The sequence below is a fragment of the Lonchura striata genome, chromosome 4 (genome assembly GCF_050655825.1).
Source record: "Lonchura striata isolate lonStrDom1 chromosome 4, ASM5065582v1, whole genome shotgun sequence".
NCBI classification, from domain to species: Eukaryota; Metazoa; Chordata; class Aves; order Passeriformes; family Estrildidae; genus Lonchura; species Lonchura striata.
The window spans coordinates 62,307,158-62,327,344 of record NC_140706.1 but is presented as its reverse complement, the minus strand read 5'-3'; the positions used below and the strand labels follow the sequence as shown (position 1 = coordinate 62,327,344).

The 20,187-nt window shown below is 36.6% G+C and overlaps 1 protein-coding gene across 6 annotated transcripts in view; it reads left to right on the top strand.

The window, feature by feature from the left end:
* LRBA (LPS responsive beige-like anchor protein) overlaps window positions 1-20,187 on the top strand; it is a 392,984-nt gene that overhangs the window by 93,297 nt on the left and 279,500 nt on the right. For 5 of the 6 annotated variants that reach the window (XM_085579290.1, XM_085579288.1, XM_085579289.1 and 2 more), the window contains 8 exons: window positions 6,803-7,822; window positions 8,573-8,748; window positions 9,907-10,060; window positions 10,467-10,647; window positions 11,845-11,972; window positions 12,284-12,391; window positions 14,820-14,991; window positions 15,127-15,565. In XM_085579290.1, the coding sequence (XP_085435416.1) occupies window positions 6,803-7,822; window positions 8,573-8,748; window positions 9,907-10,060; window positions 10,467-10,647; window positions 11,845-11,972; window positions 12,284-12,391; window positions 14,820-14,991; window positions 15,127-15,565 (2,378 nt within the window). Of the gene's footprint in view, window positions 1-6,802; window positions 7,823-8,216; window positions 8,307-8,572; window positions 8,749-9,906; window positions 10,061-10,466; window positions 10,648-11,844; window positions 11,973-12,283; window positions 12,392-14,819; window positions 14,992-15,126; window positions 15,566-20,187 lie in introns of all 6 variants that reach the window. The other variant, XM_085579291.1, reaches the window with a different exon arrangement.

Sequence of the window (20,187 nt, the reverse complement as noted above, 5' to 3'; positions counted from 1 at the left end):
GTTGCTTCTAGTTCAATGAAAATATTATTGGAAAAATAATCACAGCTTCAGTTTGTTCTGACGTGCCAGTGTTGAATTTATGAAAGTATCCAAGAACTTCTGTTTTTTAAACATTGCAACCATGTTAACTCAGTCTTAGATTTTTATCTGTCTAGTCCTGTTACTTTTACAAAAGACCAATGATTTGGGGGTTAATAATAGGACACAAGTAAAGAATGGTAGACAACTTCCCTTTTTTACCTTTCAGCTTCCCAAGTTTTAAAATAATAAAATTATTTACACAGCGCAATATACTCCTAAATTATCTGAATGTTTTAAACTGGGAAGACTAACATCTGCTTATTTCAGGCCCTTACATATATTTTACTACTTAAAAGTTGATTCATGTTACCTTTTCTGTTAAAGAAAATATATTCAGTTGAAGAATGATATTTATTTTTAATTTTTAGTAGCTCAAGAAATTTTCAGTGAGTAAGAGTCAGAGATGTTAATATGTATAAGCTGCCGTTCTGTTTCTGTTGATGTGGAAGAATTTTACTCATTGATCTGAATGAGAAGTATAATTTTAAAATGTTAATAGTGGGACCTTGCAGTACACTGTATTTCTAACTAATTTTCAGTTTTCAGTCTAAAGTACACTTGTAATAAACATTGTGACTGTTAAGTAAATTTGCATATTCTTTTGTGCCCTGCTTGTTTAATTTAAGGGAGGAGAAAAAAAAAAAACCCAGAGCATTTATGTGTGTGCTATATTTGCCAGGTTTTCATCACTGCCAGATGAGGAAAAACTAGCAAAAGCTGCAGAGATTGGATAATATATGGTGGCAATTCAAAAACTAATTTGCAGAGAAGTGAACGTGGCTCAGTAGTCTTAGAGGGTAAGAGGCCATCAGAATCTGGAATCCAAATCCTGTTGGCATCCAGGATTTGCTTAGGATGCTTTTGTCTGTTTTTTATCCCTGTCATGAGGGCAAATTTCCCTCAGCTCCAGGGAAATTTGAAGGCTTCAGGTGTTCTTCAGTCCTCTGCAAAGTGTATCTGCATTGCCCTGAGGGGAAGCAGAGGTACCTGGCCCAGAGGGTCGTTTTACTGCTGATGGTTTTTGGTTGTCACTTGTTCCATGCCCGATACGTCAATGAAACAAAGCTGGAAGTACCCTTGAAATCATTCAATATTATGTTCATTCTAATGGTGTAAATAATTATTTTTAATAAATGTTACTTATTCTGCATAGAAATTATTCTCAGCTTGTCACTTGAGTTATGGAGAGCAGAAGGAGCTTGGAGACTGAAATGTGTAGCCTCCTTTAGAGCTGTGCACCCCTAAAATGTGTTGTGATGATGCAGTCCCTCACCTTTATGAGGTGTTTCCTTTTTACAGCTTCTTTTGTAGTAGATGAGTGGGAAGGCTTTTCTAATCAATGGCTGGAGGGAGAAGAAAGTATTTTCATTGTTCAGCAGGTAGACATGTGTACCAGTGATGGGCTCTTACACATGCAGTGTGTATGGTAAATGGGGTCCTCCATCTCATTATTCACTTGGTTTGAGGGAGTGCAATGTCATGAATAAAGCTGCAGGATACTAATATTTTACTAATCCAAACTGAAAGAAATGGGGATACTATAGAAGGGAGCAAGGTAAATTGAGAATTTATAAAACTGCAGAGAAGCCTTAAAAGAAGAATTTAATAGAGATTTACTACTAAGTGGCAGAGCTCTCAAAACAAAGAATTACGGAGACATTAGCAGCAGAGAGATCTGGTGTATGAATAGGCAAGTAGCTCTGAAATAGTCTTCCTAAGTAAAGAATACTTGAGGAGAGAGAGGATTCTCATCTCTATTACTTGGTATAAAAAAATCAGAGAAGATGAGTCGTGTGTCTGCAGCCTCAAGAATTGTTAGTGGTTTTCTTTGCTGTTGCTGCAGTTTGAAGCAATCCTCCCCCACTGTAAAGCAATCCTCCTCTGTTCACATTGTGGGGCCTGAATTAGGTCTCCTGGCCATTGTCTGAAATGACGGATGTGGAGTCTTTGCTGTAGGGCTACCAGCAATATATGGAGATACTGGAAAAGGATGGCAGAGGTGAGCAGTGCATAAAACCTGTCACTGGGCATTGCAACAGTGGGGTGATAAATGCTGAGTTTAGTTACAGAATATTTTTGTTAATAGCTAAATATCAAATGTGAATGAGATAGGGTTTAGCAGTCCCTTGAGCTGTTGGAATGGTGGCAGGGATTGAGATAGTGAGAAAATACATACCTTGAGATGATTGTGTGTGCTCATGTCTTGCTATTTAAACTTATTAAAAGCAATAATTTCCTTAGTGAGGATGAGCTAATACATGTTTGGTATGCAATTTGAATTTATTACGTGATGATGTAACAGTAAGCTGTACCTTGATTTGAAATAAAATGCTGTCAACATGTATAAAATTCTCCCTCAGAAAAGCAGACTTTTATGAATTATATTGACTAGTACTTGCTTTCTTATTCGAGAAATTATTTTTTTTCTCAAGATGAGTAAAAAAAAAAAAAAGGCAGAACTCTTGCTACTTAGGTGAAAATGCAAGATACAGGAATATGAAACCATCTTGGAACAGTGGTTTCCTCCCACCTTGTACATCACTGAATGTGTTTCTGGCGGAAATTTAGACTCCTCCTTTAGAAACCTCTTATCCTGCAAAGTGTATTTTAACTTGCTTTGTTTAGCTTTCATCTGTGAACCACTCAGAAATGGCCTATAGATTCCTTAAGTCAGTGGGTTACAGACTGTAACTCACTGCATGGTACACACAATACCTTTGTATCTTTTCCTGTGCTGAGTAGAAAATTAGTTTTGATATCTCTGATAGTGGTGTCTCCTTGTTTGTGTTTGGAGATTGGATTACACTTTTGAAACAGTTAGTGCTTGTAGAAGAGAAGTGGAAAAAGAAGGTCAGTAAAATCCTAGTTAAGATTTAAAAAGTTGTGATACTTTTTGGAATGATGAAGAGTTTATTCATTTATTATGAAGAATTTATTTAAACCAGCACAGGAGCTGGTTTGCACTGAGCAGACTATAAGGAATTGTCTGACCTGTCTGGAAAGATATTCTTTTCCTCTCTCTTCTCTATGAAATTGCCCACCTGAAAATGGAAAAAAAAAGGCAAAAATCTTAATGTATAGTTAAAATATTTTCTCTAAGTCCTGTAATGCAAATGTCAATCATCTTACCCTCTCTCATTGCTGTATGCTAATTTTTCTCCTTGGCAATTAGTAAATGTTGGATGTCAAATTAAGTTAAAATTAATGGCAGAGGCAAATGTTGCAGTTGTTAGCTCACAAGTGTCTTCAACTGGTGGTGCGTAGAGATGGCTTCCAAGCATTGCAGACTGCTATGGATTAGCCATCAAATGATGGTGAAGATTAATGATTGGCCTTTTAGCTCACTAATTTAGAACAATTTCTGGTAATTAATTTTGTATTGTCAGCTTTACAGTTGCAAATGCCTTAAGGAAAATAAAAAATTACATATGTATATTTAAGATTCTTCAAGGTAGCAGTTGTCTCGTAAATTGTTGCGTGCTTGCAGATCCTAATGTTTAATCTTTAATACCTTCATATACTCTGTGCTCTTGCTTTTAGTAATCATAACTTCTTCATTTTGCATTTTTGTTGGTACTGATTTTGTTAACCTTAGGTGTTTTGTTTTGTATGTAGTTTGGCTTTGTGTACTTGTGTCCTTCATAAATGCCACATCATGCAATAGAAGTTGTGGGGGAAGAATTGTCTAGTGCCTCTGTTGTAGTATCACAATTTCTTGGTTTCCTGTCAAACCAAATAACAGATTTTTATAGTGATCAGAAGTGTTTATACAGCCTTGCTGGAAAGTTGGATTTTACAAAGCAGGATTTTTGAGTTTTGTATCCTTTTGTTATATAAGAAACCCCCGCACTCAAAATGGATGTTAGAAAAATACTGTTTCATGTGGTCTCTCTAATTCTGTGCCTTGGTATTTTAATTTGAGTTTTATTTAAAAGACAGTATTTAGTACATTGTAACATGAATTCATGTTGATGGTCAAAGTAGAAATTGCTATTCTCGTTGAGTGGATTTTGGATTTTTTTTGGAGAGTGATGTTTTCCTTTAGTTCCGTACTGCCTAATTTTCTTCACCGGTGTTTCTCTCCTTACAGTTGTTTGAATTGTTCTGAAATGAGTGTAGATTCTTATCAGATTTTGCTTGGATTTATTTGCTCATAAATTTACATTTCCCATCTGTGAAGGCAAGTTGTCAGTATTGACTTTCTTGCTGGTCTTTGTTTCTGTTTCTTTTTAGTAGCAATTACAAATCCCACAGTGCACAGTTTCATTTTCAGTATTGTGCTGTGTTGTCTTCCAAAGCATTGGCTGTTCCAGGTTTCAGATGAAATTGGTTGTGAGATGGTATTGCAGCCCTGTACCATACATTGTGTTTTTAAATGTTGACCATACCTGGTTGGAAATGTGGAGGTCAGAGGCAGCCTTGGCTGCAGTGACCATAAGATGGTGGAGTTCAAGATTCTGAGGGGAGGGAGGAGAGTAAAACCAAGCTCGCAGACCTGACTTACGGAGATCAGATTTTGACTTATTTTCAAGCAAGGTTGATTTAAGGCTGTGAACCAGATGATCAATTTGGCTGGTAAGGAAAAATCTGAAGCTGCAATAGATTTTTGTTAAGGAGATGGGGCTTGGTAGCACACTAGGAAAAAGCAACGTAGTGAAAGAGTAGGTCTCAGGTTGCACCAACTGAGGTACATCTCACTGCCCATTTCTCCAAAAGTAATTGGCAGCCCTACAGACTGTGTTAATGGAAAGTGAGAAGCTATAGACTTGGTAGCTTTTACTCCTACAAATGAGTTTAATGAGATTTACACTGGAATAATGCATAAAAATACAGATGTTCACACTGTTAAATATTGTGGGGCAATGTGCTTTCTGAAAAGTACATCTAAGTTTTGCTGAAATCAAACAATGCCAGTTTAATTTTGTTAAATTAAATGTGTTTTTAGTCCTTGCTGGAACAAAGCTTTTTAGTAGTTTTGGAAATGGAGGAAGCAAAACAGAGAGAGAGAAGAGGGAAGGTTAGCAGGAGAGAAGTTCAAGTTGTTAAGATTCCTTCTTCAGAAAAGTAGTGATTAGATCTGAAGCAGCAGCTTTGCCTAATCATATTTTGGAAAATAAGTGAGAAGTGCAAGGGACAGCTTATTAGCGTAATCTATTTTGTGTTGCTTTCGACATTCTGATTGTGGTACAATCCAGAAAGTATTTCCAAAGTCATAATGCCCCCCTCTTTTTAGTAAAACCCTAGAATCAAATAATTTATGGATCCATTGTGATTGAAGGAACTTTTAATCAGTTGTAGTGATTCACACTTTTTATGTACATAACTGAATGAAAACTAGCATGTGAAGACTCTTTAAAAAAAAACCAAACAAAAAAAACCCCACAACCAATTAGAATGAGACATCCAACACTAGATTTTCAATTACATCAACTTGAATGAATAATATGCTTCAGGTCATGTTAAAATAGTGCATTGCTCCTGCAGTGCTTGAATATACTTGATTGATGGAGAAAATAGTATGTTAAAATGCTAAATATTGATATCACAGCCTGCCAAAAATAATTTGTCTTTGTTCTGTCTTTACCTCTGATTTTTTATCTGTAATTTCTAGTATATTTTTAATCTGAAAAGTTATTTTTTGACTCCTCTGTGTCATCTTAAGGGAAAATATTCCTCCTGACTAAGCATCACTTTGAATACCATATAAACGGAATTTTTATATGAGATCCAAATGAATGAGCCAAGTATGTAAGAGAATAAGGAAATGTGTGTTTTTATATTTAGTGGAATGCACTGCTCTGCTTTGCCTATGGAAACTGTTTATTATACAGAAAATTATTTTAAAAAACCAACCCTCAGATGGGGTTTATGTTGGAAAAATTTTGAGAACTGAGCTTACAGATAAATAAACACCTGTGTTATGGAACATTAATCTAAATCCTAAATTAGAAGGTATGGATAAACTAAATTGAATAACAGGGTAATAAAAACTTAAGTTAGGCCAGTGATATTTTATTTTTAAAACACAGCTATTTATTTGGGCCAATTAGTTTTATTAGTGTGTATATAAAGAATTTTTCTGTCTGAAATTTTTTTAAATACCTAGAAACAACAATAATATTTTCAGCTAAGGAGTAGAGAAGTCTTTTCACTTTAATCAGTTTGTGTAGCTTTTCTAATACTGAGATGGGGTGAATAGCACTCACCAAAGGAAATGTCCTCTCGGGAATTTTAGGTATCATTTCGGGATCCACAGGATTCTGGCTTTGTTAGGTGCTTCTCTCTGCTCTGACTTTGTGACATTGTACTTTTTAGTGTAAATTTTCCAAAGCTTATGCATCTTTGTGGATTTTTGAGCATACTAAAGGTGCTAAAAAGATGTGAAAGATCTGCTACATGTCACAGCCTTGCCCTTCACAAAAAAAATGTGAGGTTTTCAATTATAGTAATTCTGTGGCTCTTATGCTTAGGATGTCCTTTAGATCAGGCTAGTTGGGGGTTTTTTTGACAGTTGGTTTACTTTTCTTCCTTTTAGCTAGGAAAACCAGGCACATGTAAGAAAAACTTGCTGTCAGTTAAAGTGATATCTAATGTACAGATTTTTTAATGAAAAGGACAGATCCAATATAAATTTGTGATTTGAGCATTGATTTTGGTTTTATTTTTTTTTTCCAAGAAAACAGTCATCGTTTTTAATATCCTTTGAACTCTGTTCTTTTAGGTAACTTTCGAAATGCATAAAGAGAGTCTTTCCCAAATGTACAAAGAGTTCCAAGAGAAAGGAGGTGAAGGGAGTGGCATATGTTCTTCAACTCCAGTTAGAACAATCTCTGGGATTAGCAAAGAAGCTGAAACCAAGGGAGAACAACAGTCTTTGGAGTTAAAAGAAAATGCTGATGTTCCTTCATGCATTACTGATGGTGATACAGAGTGCAAAACAGAAAAAAATGAGAAAGAAAACTCATCAGATGGTGGCAAACAAACTCATTCAGTGTCTAATCGTAAGGAGGAATTAGAGGGGGAGGATATGGGTACTACAGAGGATTTAAAAGCAGTGCCTTGTGTGGAATTTTCTGCAGAACCAGAAACAATAAAGCTCAGTGTCTCAGAAATCAGTACTGGAATAGCTGAAGCAATTGAAGATTCTAATAAAGCTGATGAGCTTGTGGAAGAAACAGTTGCTGCCACTGCTGCTTCTTTATCTGTGCAAACTCCTGTGGAAGGAGGAACTCCTACAAGTCCAGAAAAACTGCAAAAATCAGCAGTAGAGGTGGAAGATGAAGATGGCTTTGTTGATTTGAAAGATGAAAGTAGTTTACCTTCAGAAGAGCTTGCAGTAAGGAATAAGGAATGTGGCTCTAATGCAAGCGAAGTGACAAAGCAGGAAGAAACAACAGAGAAGCAACCTGAAACTGGGCTTTTAAAATCTGAGGGTACTGAAGGTGTGGATGAGAAGGGACAAGAACTGACTTTGCCAGAGACAGTGAGTTCTGCAGTTCCAGAAGTAGTAACTCAGCCAGATTCAGCAGGAAAAAAGAAGCTGAAGGAAGGAAGTGTAGTTACCAGTAAAACCAAAACAACTGTGGAAAACATAAATGCACATATAGCAGAGCCTGCGGGAGCCTCTGACAAAAGAATTGCCAAGCTTGATGTTTCCAGTGTTGCATCAGATACAGAAAGACTGGAGTTGAAAGCTAACACATGTCTAGAAGCACCTTTGCCACCCAGATCCATGCCTGAGGTAAATTCTACCTGTCCACATCTAGCTTAAAAATCAAAGGAAGTTTTTTTATAATGAATTTCTTGAGAAAACATACCTAAACATTCTGGGGATTATAATATGTGTGATTTTTTGTATTATCTATAAAATACTTTTAACCCTGACTTAAAATAGCCACTATTCGTATCATTTGTGTACAGAGAATTCTCCATGATTTTTGTACATCCACATATGATGCTGATATAAACTAAGTATTTGGCTAGGACATAGGTTTGTCACTGCATCATGTCATCCTACTTTTTTTGTACAAGTATAAATTAAGACTGGGCTGCAGTGCTCCAGCCTCTAGTCTTTAGTTTCTAATCCAGCTTTTAATGGTTAAATAGTCATGTCTCTGAGTACTTCCCTTCTGCAGAGATACTTCCTAATGGATGCTCTTCAATCTGCACCATTCTTCCTTAAAGGAGGAAAACCACTGTCTACAGCAACATATTCTCCCCCCCTGGTAAGGTTGGGTGGCTGCTTGTGAATACCTAGACTGGCAGGTGTGGTAGTGCAGCTGTAGCCTAGTTCGTAGTTTTGGTATATCCATGAAATAGCATTTGTGTAATAGTTTTAGCTTTATTTGGAATCATGTACGCAGTCTGGACTTGTTGGATATCCAAAATCTCAAGTCTGTTAAGTGCATTTCAGTGTGTGCCATGAGAACTAATAACCAGAATGTGGGTTTTGTGTTTTGTTTTCTTTTTTGTCTGCAAACAATGCATTCAGCCCTCAAGGCAGCAGGTTTCCTTAGGACAGGAGCTGGCTGCTCCATCAGATGGGCAGAGGAGGGACACGAGGTCAGCTGTGTTCCGTATTCCCGAGTTCAAGTGGTCACTGATGCACCAGCGCCTGCTCACAGACCTGCTCTTCTCCATAGAAACAGATATTCAGATGTGGAGAAGGTACATCCTCTGCTTTATGTGGAATGATCCAGACTGGGTTCAATTATAAGGGGTTCATTGACTTAGACTCATGGACATCTGGTGTTTTACTCAATATTCAATAGCTGACTTATTTTTTGACCTACACCAAATGATTCTCAGATTTATTTTTTTTAAACTCTTTACAGACATACCTGTATATTGGTTCAGGGCCTGTACACAGATATGGACTGAAATCCTGGCTACATATAAGTCAGTGGCAGTCTTGCTGTTGATTTTTATTCAACTAAGATTTTAATTTTCCTAATGTATTTAAGGGCCTGTGTCTTCTTATCTAAATGTGAATAAGAAAGATAATATATGCAAAATAGTATGTCTTGCTTCTGCATTTACACACACTGCTTCTTTGATAGGATTCTGTGCACCCAGAGATGTTAATTGTAAGATTAGCTTCTAGCAGGGATCTGGAGCGTAATCATGAAGATCTTTGAAAACAGCAATAATTCTGCAATTTAATTTTAAAGTTTAATAACTGAATTAAGAGGGTCCAATGTTAACTTGTAGTTGTGAATGTTGAATTTAAATTGAACTGTATAGGTGTTCTGGTAAAAAAGAGTGTCAGGATGAAGAAATAGTGTAGGTAAATGATTCAAACAAACTGAAGTGAGTTTTTGTCTGACTATTATTTTTAGGATATGTTTAAGTTAACCTATCTATAGATATAGCTGAAATATATTTCTGTTTTAGCCTCTGTTTTGAGAAGTTTTTGTCTAAGTTTTTGTGCTTTTTTGGTTTTTAATTTCTCTGAGAAATCCTTAGAGTTTGCTTTAGTTTTCCAAAGATTTAAGTTCAAATCTAGTTCACTATTTCAGGAGAGTTTATTCTGTTTCCTGATACAGTGACTTTTGCTAGCAAGCAGTCATAGACCAGCCTATAATGTATCGTTATACAAATGAGGATTAGCAATCATCTTGCTATTTTTAGCAACCTGTGATCTTGAGCAGTTTATGAACAGAAATGTGATTTTAGGTTTAGATTGAGATCCATCAGTTGACAAGGGTCAACTTTGCTTCCCCACTGCTAATTGTCTGGTTTTAGTTTTGCGAAAACATAAATATTTAAAATACCCCAAAAATAAAGCTCTATTTTGAATGTATTTTTTTTTTTTATTTTGGACAGCCATTCTACAAAAACTGTGATGGACTTTGTGAATAGCAGTGACAATGTGGTGTTTGTGCACAACACAATCCACCTCATCTCTCAAGTGATGGACAACATGATCATGGCTTGTGGTGGTATCTTGCCATTGCTTTCTGCTGCCACATCTGCTACTGTAAGAAATCCCATTTTTATTTAAAAATTCCTCACTTGTGGGAGGATGCCTTTCTTTATGGAGTGTATTACTTACTTATTATATCTGTTCTTTTGGGAAATGGAAATGCATATGGGGTGTTTCCACAGGCATCTCTTTTCTCCCTTTGCTCCCTCCACACTTTTCCCTACAATAAATTAGGTGCTTGACTTCTTTGCCTGAAGACATAAAAAAATTTCCTGCCTTTGTTGCCCCACAGTGGTCTGGAATGGGATTAAATTCCAATACTAATTTCTGGAATATGAGTAATTATTACTTTTGAATGTGACTGATAGTGGACTTCCAACACACACTTTTCTTCATTTAGCGTGCAGGAATTTTATCTTCGGGAAGAAGTAAATGTTGCTTTCAATTTTTCTCTGTGTAGCATGAATTGGAGAATATTGAGCCAACTCAAGGACTTTCAGTAGAAGCATCTTTAACATTTCTCCAGAGATTAATCAACCTTGTGGATGTACTAATTTTTGCAAGCTCTCTTGGTTTCACTGAAATTGAGTCTGAGAAAAATATGTCATCTGGAGGAATTCTGCGACAATGTCTTCGTCTGGGTAAGCAAATAAGGATACTTAATGAGCATAGGAGCTTGCAGTTACTAAGCAGTTAGCAGCTGTTAGCTTTATTTTTGTTCCTGTTCATTGTTTTCTTAAATCAAAATTAAATGTAATCAAACATTAAGATCTTCTACAGTTTTACTATATTCTACAATACATAGATACATATTCCTCTCTAAAAGTTTAAATAATATAAATTAAGTTTGCTAGCCTGTTTTCATTTTATCCATGAGGATATTTCTTTTGCCAAAATTCCCCATATAATTAAGACTGAGAATATAGCAGTTTGCACTACTTAGATAAGAAATTTAACACTTGAAGGTATGAAAACTAGAAGTGTAAATTTCTGAAGGGTTCAAATTGGGCAATAATTGTATCAAATTATTACAGTATGCTTGCTTGGAATTGGATTGAAAAAAAGTGGTCAGCTACCTGAAAAAATAACAAATATTCTGAAAATGAGGACATAGGAAATCATAGCAGGGTCCAGGTAGTTAATACAGGAGGAGAGAATTTGTGCTTAGTTGCATGCTGTAAGACTTTTTGTAATGAAAAGTTTGATTTGCATGAGTGCCAGAGCAGCTCAGAGCCTCAACAGTAACTAGCCTTCCTCTCCCTTTCTAGGCAATTAAAACTTTGTGCAGGTAGAACAAGATTTATGGGATGCAAACAAGTATAGAGGTGGGGTAGTTCTTTTTTCCTTTGAAAATAAATAATAGAAGATGAAACAGGGCAAAAATGTGCAGCTAAAAAAAACCCAAACCAGTTGTGTAACTTCAGAACATTTAGTCCAAGAGTAACAGAGTATTCTAAACAAATGTTCCCATTTGTTTCACTGGTGTATCACTTGTCTTCTCCCTTGCAAATTTGTGAAACTTAGCTGTCTTCATCCTACCCACCCTGGTTGTATGCATGGTAAAATTACTCACTTTAAAAATTACTCACTTTAAAGTATGCATTAGATATAGCACATATGTTCTAATGGTTTAGCATTCATTATTAGTTATTAATTATTAAAGAATTTTGAACATTGGTTTACAACTGTCTAAAACTTACGGAAGCAAAGTATTTTGCTGATGTGTGTCAACTTTTTAGTTTTAAGTGGTAAACAGAATTATGTTATACATTTCTGTAAGGGAATACAGAACAACACTGCTTCTCAGAATAACTCTTAATGTTTCTTTTCCCCTCAAGTATGTGCAGTAGCAGTAAGAAATTGCTTGGAGTGTCAGCAGCATGCGCAGATGAAGCCTATTGGAGAAACTGGGAAGAACCAAAAAGCAGTACAAGGCTTTATAGGATCAGGAAAGTCTGCAGCAAAGGCAAGTTTAAGACCATGTTCAGAAACATAGAAGTAAATAATGATTAGTCTGTACAGAGGGATAAGTTTTTAAATTTGTACCTGCACCACTGATATTTTAACAGATCTCAAGCGGGATGGTACAAACACTGGAAATTAAATCTGTCACAAGAAATGGCCAGATTTTTTCTCCTTTAAAGATGAAATACATATCTGATCTTTCTGCTGTAGTTATGACAATACGACACACAGTAGATGATTATGCACACTTAATGATTTTTGGCAGAATGCTTTTAAACACAGGATCTTAAACAATTGGGTTTTTTTTAATAGAGTCCAGTGGACATTGTGACTGGTGGCATTTCTCCAATACGGGACCATGACAGACTTCTGCAGGATATGGATATTAATCGCCTCCGAGCAGTAGTGTTCAGAGATATAGTAAGTAAATAACGTTCTTTTCTTTGTAGCTGCATTTCTGCTTATATCTGCTGACTGTTTCCTCTGTGTTACAGAGTTTGGCTAAATTGGATATGCAAAAAGGGAATACTGCTCACAGCAATTAGGAACTTGCAATACTCTGCAGCTGTTGTAGTGTTTGGGATTGGAAAGAGGGACAGGTGAAACCCAGCTGTCTCCTGATCTGGCTCTTTGTGTTCCTAAGAATTAATTATGTGGTATTCTGCCTGTTGTATATTAATTATATTGTGTTTAGTACAAATATGTACATAGACAAGCTATTTATTTATCATAAACTTGTTTGTACATTTTAAAGAAGTCACATTCTTCTAGCTAATTAGAAATTAGAGGTAGTTTCTAATTCCTTTACTTCCCCTCAGAGGAACCAATTTGTGTGCCTGTGCTGTAAGTAAGCATATGTTTTTAGTCTTGAATTGACTAAAAATATCTTTGCCCTGTGTCAGCAACTTTATAGCTGATATTGAGGAAATTGAGGTTGATTGCTTAAAAAAAAAACACCTCTGTAAGCAAATACAGCAGCTATAATGGCTGTGAGTAATTGGTGGCCGCAAGCCTGGACACCACAACTTAGTTAACAATAATTGGACTGTTTAGTAAGTGTAATTATTTATACAGTAACTTTTTCTTTCTGTCCAGAAAAATGAATGATTTTGAGTTTTACCTTTACAGTAATTATTGATAGAAGCAAGCTTCTTTCAACCCTTAAATCAGTATCAGTGTGCAAGAGAGCAACAGGAAGTGACTCTTTCATATTGATGGCAATTAAAGTAATCCTAAAGATTCTTTCCAGCACATTTTGTGAACTTTTTCTTTAAAACAAACAACCAAAACAGCACACACCCACAAGCTCTGCTTTTTTGCATATCTAATCCATCAGCCTCTCTGTTTCCCAATAAATATAAAATGGTGCAGTAGCTCTGTTTTTTGGCTAAGGTGTTGAGTTTAGAAAAATCTGATTGGGAATAATTTTTGTCTGAGATGTTCACATTCGCATCTAAATATATAAATAAATATATAAATAAGATATATAAATATTTTAATTGCATGCAGTTTCTTACACTGTATTCAGCACTTAGAATCAGGAGTGGCATAATTTGAATCTGTGAGTTCTACAACAGGAACTCTGATGGAATCCACTTACCCACCAGCAGCAGTACTTACAGGGTTACGTGAGCTTTATTTCAAGCAGTTCTCCAAACATAGCTGAAAAAATAAGGAAGGGTTGGTTCTAATTCAGTGGATCACCACTTTATTAAGTACAGTTAGAAACGGTCATAATATTCATATGCAAGAAAATTCTTTATAATCCTTACCAATGTAGGTGGTTTTCCTCAGTCTCACACTGTGGTTATTCTATGAGAGTTAAAATTTTCAGTCTAGCCAAGGGGAAGATAGGTTGTTTTTTCAGTGCAACAGATAGGATCCACCTATGTTACCTGTTCTTAATAGAAAGTTTCTCATAAACTCATATCTCATATCTCCCAAAATGACTTAGTAAAGAGCCCTTCAAAGGATAAGGAACTTTGATGGACACTATAATCACATAGAATGAGCTTTATAATGTAACTTAGTGTCTTGAACTACTCAGAGGACAAAATTGAATGTTATCTGAGCCCTGATGTGAATGAGGGGTAAAAAACTCCAATAATTTTTTACTAATTAGTCAGTGAGTATCCAAATACTCTATTCTCCTGTGACCCAAAAGTGTATGAAGATTTTTTTTTTTCTTTGGTAGCCAAAAGGTACAGACTTAGGCTAAATCTTAACAGTTTTCCCTCTGTTTCATTAGGAGCGACTGAGTACTCTGGGGAGGAACCTGGCATAGTTCATATTAAGATTTGTTTTCAAGGTTTTCCTAAAGTCTCTTCATAAAGTTACAGCTGTGATGCAAATGCATATTAGTCAATTCTTATTTAAATTATACATAGTAGATTACATCCATCTAGACTGTCTGATAATGAAATAAAACCTTAACACTTGTTCTGGAATTTACTCCTTTTCCTTCATTAATTTGTTCCAGTTATGTAGAGTATGCTTACCTTACAAATGCTGTTAATATCTTGGCATTTTTGAGGAAATATAGCAGAAGAAACACCTGTGAGTAAAGGGGACCCTATACCTTACACTAATTTGAAACTTGAAATCAAGACACACAACCTTAGCCAAAGTTGTCAAATAAATGAAAAGGATTAGTGCCACTTGAATACAAGTGCTATATTCCTTAGCTTTACAGGTGAGACAAACTGTGACTAGAGCATAGTGTTCTTCCATTGCTGACATATCAGCTTCCTCTTGGTACGTTTATGGTAGTGCTGGGCATACTTCAGGAAAAAATAAACATGCTGCTGAAATTGTAATGGAAAAATCTGTGTGTGTCTACTTTTTACAGGAGGATAGTAAACAGGCTCAGTTTTTGGCTTTGGCTGTTGTATATTTTATTTCTGTACTCATGGTTTCGAAATACAGAGATATACTGGAACCCCAGAATGAAAGACAACCACCAAACCAAAGCCAGTCACTCAAGGAATCAGAAAATGAAAATAATGAGACTCCTGCTGCAGGTGAACTGTTAATTATTTTGCTAAATTAAATAACTTTGCTTAAAATGCTTTAGAAATCTTTAGGACCAATGTTGTGAATGCTTCTCCATTAATAATAACCTTAAAATGTGTTTTCTGTTCTTTTGGTATGAACAGTTGTGGAAAAGCCGTCTGCTGCTCTTGGTGCTTCAGTCTCTACTGAAGATTCAGCAAATACAGCATCTATGCAAAGAAGGGATTCTGGTCTTGGGGAGGAAGCAACTGTAGCACAAACAAACAGTTCAGGTGGTGCTGCTGAAGCAGGACCTGTGAGTGTTAGTGCAGGCCCAGATGCAGTCAGTGAAGTCCTGTGCACACTTTCATTAGAAGTCAATAAATCTCAGGAGGGTGGAAGTGAGACAGGAGCTGAAGAGAGTAAATCTGTGCCTTCTGTGCCAGCTGCAAAAAATGTCAATGTGAAGGACATCTTGAGAAGCCTGGTGAGCACACCAGCTGATGGGACAGCAGTGGATGCTGCTCTTCTGCCACCAACCTTTCTTGGAGTTCTTGGTGACGGAGCTGCTGAGCAACCTGTGCAGTTCCATTCCTTTGACAGGTAATGTAACATCTGAAATACTTAAAAATGTGATTTTACTAAAGATATTAGTAAAGAACAGGAAAACCCACGCTTTGTCAGAACTACTAAATGTAGCACTGTCAGATGAGGACTGCTGTGCATATTTAGTTGGCTTTAAAGAACTCAAAAAAACCACCAGACATTAAATACCTTAAAATAATGATACGTAGATAAGCAGGTGTATTCATCACAATGTTATATATAGTCTCTGTAATTGTGGGCCTGCAAAAGAATACCAGCTTTCTAATAGTTACAAATGGCTCAAAAACAATGGAATAATCATCTTGGTGTCCTTCTGCCTAGAGAATATTCCCATATTCACTTAGGAAAATAGATGTGTCTTCTACCTTCTGGTGCCAAAGACCTACTTTCATTCTTTTTGTTATTTGTTGGGCAGATATTATCCCTAAGCTGCTAGATTTGCTTTGTTGTAACAGCTTTTTGTTTCATTGTAATAAATTTCTGCATTTCTTAATACACAAATGCTGTAGTGGATTCAAAAAGGAAAATTCCTGCTTTTTCCTTTTAGAATGAAGTCACTCTTTCTTGATAGTAATTTTGGTGTCCCTTTTGTCTCAGTCTCATTAGCTCCTTATCTTTTCCCAAGCATAGTAAACCAAGCTTCTTTTACTAGACTTAGTGCCTTTTACTTCTTCAGGAATCCCAACAACTGCAAAGAAAACAAAAAAAAGAAGAGAAAGAATCCTGTAACACTTGCATTCCTGCCTCTAGGAAAACCTTGGTTATTTCCAGAAGTCCTCCAGTCACTCTGGTGTAAGGGGATCCCTTGTTACCATACCAGTATCTGATCCTCTGTTGATTCCTAAACTTGCTCTGGCTCTTTGCAGTCTGTGGCTGCCTTGTTCACGATGCCAGCTGCCCCACAAGAGGAGTGTGGTGGTGCCAGTGGTGTGGGTGCAGCTGTCACTGCCTGTCTGCTCCACTCACACTGGCTGCCCTATCATTGCTGGGGGAAGAGACAGTGGTGTCTGGCCAGATGAGACACAGATGGGGGGTGTGCCAGCATTTTGGCCACTGCTCTTGTCTCAAAGTAAATAATGTGTTCTCCTTGTGATGCTGAACAGGAGGACTTTTTCTGGTAGCAGGAGGATGGAGGCAGAAGGGGGACACTGAGTTAGAACTTGCCACACCTCCCTCCCTGCTGCTGCCCAAGTTCTTTTGGCACTTCTCCTTCGAGGCCTCTCACTGCTCTGTGCTACAAGCGGGTAGTTGATGTCAAATAACAAAATATTTTAGTCTGTGATAGTATTTTTTTCTTGTAAAATTCCTGGTATTAATTGCTGCATGGTTTCAGCCACACAGATAACATTTGTCTGGAGACCTGGTACAGAAATGACTACTGCATTTATAAATTATTTTTTAGCTATTGTGGACACGAGAGGTTTGTGGTGCTTGTGCTGATTTGAATTGGTGTACAGGAGGTTAACTAGACAGGAAGTAATTGGGCACTTGCAGCCCTGATGGCTGGCACAGGTAGATTACACCTACAAAACCTTATCAGAGAAAGCTGTACAATTTAATTTGATAACATGTACACTAATGAAATACTGGGCATTGATAGCAGCCCTTCTGTCACTTGCAGTTCTGTATTCCTGTATAGTTACAAAGTCACTCAAAAAATAACCAAAAAAGACCCTTAAGTTGTGGTGTGTTTTATAAAGTGAGTTACTGAAAAGTTTAATTACTTGCTGTTCTGCCCTTTTACTTTCCTACTGCCCAATGGATGCTTCTGTTTCCACCTCCAAAGTGCCAGCCATTTGTAACAACTCTTAACATTCTTTCACTTAACCTTGATGCCTTGCTACTCAAAACAAGGTGGTCTGAATGAAGGAGTATATACAGGGGAATTAAGAGGATGCATGGTTTGAAGCAGTGGACAGCACTGTGCTTCTGAAGAGAAGAGCAGAGTTTTGTAGGGTGTATGTAGCTGTCTGGGCTGCTCCACGGTAATGACTTGTAGACATTACTTTACAAAGATTTTTTTGTTTAGTAGGTGATGCTAAATACATGAGGAAAAGATCATTAAGTAGTATAGAATATTTTGTCAGCATGTTACTGACTAGCTAAAGTTAAAAAGAGAAAATAATTGTGTGTGAAACATTAAAAGTTAAATGGACAGGCAAGTTTCATGGCCACTTGAAGGTGACTGTATCTTTATGTAGTGAGACTGCTTAAAATACAAGTTTATGCTGTGAAATGATACCTAGGTACCAAAGCAGGAAGGAATTGCATCAGGGATAAAAAAACTCACACTTTTTATAAAAAACTGGGATGGAGTTGGAAATGATAGATCTCATGTCTGTGGTAGGTAAAAATTCTAAGTTACATTGTGAAATTTATTTTTTGAGAAAACAGACTTTGGGATGCTCTCTTATGTGTCTGGTTTACATTTAATATATTGTTTGACAGCAAACAAAAATTCTGTGAGGTTTTTTTGTAGTTTTTTTTTTTTTTTAAAGGCACTTCGTTAAAAGTTGTTCCCATGTAGCAGTTTACCAGTGGGGTATCTCTGGGAATTTCAAAGCATCTCTCTGATCCTGCATTTATCTCAGGAATGCTGTGTCAGAAATCAAAACTCTCCTCATATCTTAAGGATTATCAACTTCCCAGCCATAGCTGGAGAGTATACAGTAACAGCTATGTGAGTGAAACCTTACTGAAAGGCTGCCAGGTTGCAAGCCTTTGGAAACAGCTAGGTGTATGTGTTCATTCCCATGCCAAAAATCCGCTCCTTATCTTATGGGAAGATACAATCTTGTGATTAGTGGGTGCCAGGGGTTTATCATGATAAAGTTCAAGACTTGCATTGGCTTTTTCCCAAGATCCACAGGGACATGAATTAATGTTCCGATTTCAGTGCGTCCTAAACCAGCAGTTTTCTTATTTATTAGTAATTGTGTAGGAAGAGAGGAGGGGACTAATATAAGCAATTTCAAATAAAATGGAAATAAAAAATAACCAAAGCTTGGGATAAAAAGATTACATTTCTCTTCAGTTAGTCTAATAAAATCCATAACCTAGCACTTGCCATTTTTACTGTATGCTTTAAAATCAAACCTTGGTCTCTCCTGGCTTCTGCTGCTCTTTGTGGAAACATTCAATAACTTTGTCATTATGGGAGGCTGATGCTGAGGGTTCAGAGGAATATAGGCTCTTAAATCATGGTCTTGTACCCTACAGCTTAAATCTGCAGCTATGCTGCAACTTGCAGAACAGATATGTTAATAACCTTGTTTATATTTTTGGAACATCATCTATAAGCTGCTTAGTTCAGCTTAGCCAGTGTTTACTCATTCATCAGTTAGTGGTGTACATAGGCTTTGTAGTAGTTGGTTGTGGTAATTTCAGTTAAATTTCATCCAAGTCCCTTTTTATATGGAATGGATACATCTTAGACTTCATTGATTTGGGCCTTAAATGCAAATAGAATAAACTATTTTTAGACAAGATTAAATCTGCCAAGCATTGGTAGAGACAGAATATGAGAATGGTGAATCTTTAGATAAAGGGACGTGCTGTGATGGAAAGCTCAGCTTTTTCAGCACACCAACAATTTGCATTCTGCAGGGACCAAAGAGGCAAACCATTTGAAGTCTTCTCCCTGCCAAGATGATTTTAAAGTTCTCTTACAAAATTGATTGTATTCTTTCTAATATATCTTCTCTTTCCCTCCTCCCATCCTCTGATCTCTCATGGTTTTGAGAGTCTCTTATTCTTCCTTTCTCCTTGGATATTTCAAGGGAGACATAAGACAATGGTATTATCCACAGACAGCAGAGCCCATAGAAGGACACTGACATAGCAGGCTGCCTTCCTGGCTCACAAAATAGAGGTAAAAATAAGTCTCTGATCCTCTTAATTGATCTTTTGCCTCTTACACAGGAGTCTTGCAGTGGCCATCATTTCGGTAGCCTGGAACAAGGCTATTTTCTTTTGGTTTTGAATGAAAACCATTGTCCTGTCGGGGTACAGACAAACTGTCATCTGCATTGCTTTTCAGTGCTAAGAAAATAAAAAAAAGAGAATGAAATCAGTATAAATTCTTGTGTGTTAGGAGGAATCAGAGCTCATGTAAGTATTTTTAAATTACAGTGAGGTCATCAGTTTGGGCTGTCTCATGTTGTATTAGGAATATTTGACTCACACCCAAGGAAAATTTGTATACTTGAAATATATTTAAAAATAAATGGGGACTTGCCAACTTAATGAAAAGTAAATACTTGGGAAAATGCTAAAATTTTAGGAGATGTAGATATTTTCTATCTTTATATTGAAACAGAAGAATCAGTGAACTGAAACCAGGGAAGGGTTCAATAAGTAAATCCTTATGGAATTTGGCAGAATAGATCATTATTACATAAGCCTTTGTCTGTGATGGAAGTCAGGGTTCCACCCAGTGGTCTGTGCTCATTCAGCAGTGAATAATTGTCTGCAACGTGAAGACTCCTTACACTTCAGCATAATTTGGACTAATAACACACTGACCTTCTGGCTAGGATGTATTTCTGGTAGCTGGTTCTCACTATGCATGGCCTATGTTTATCAGTTCCCCTGCTGTAAATTCTTATTTTAAACCTTAA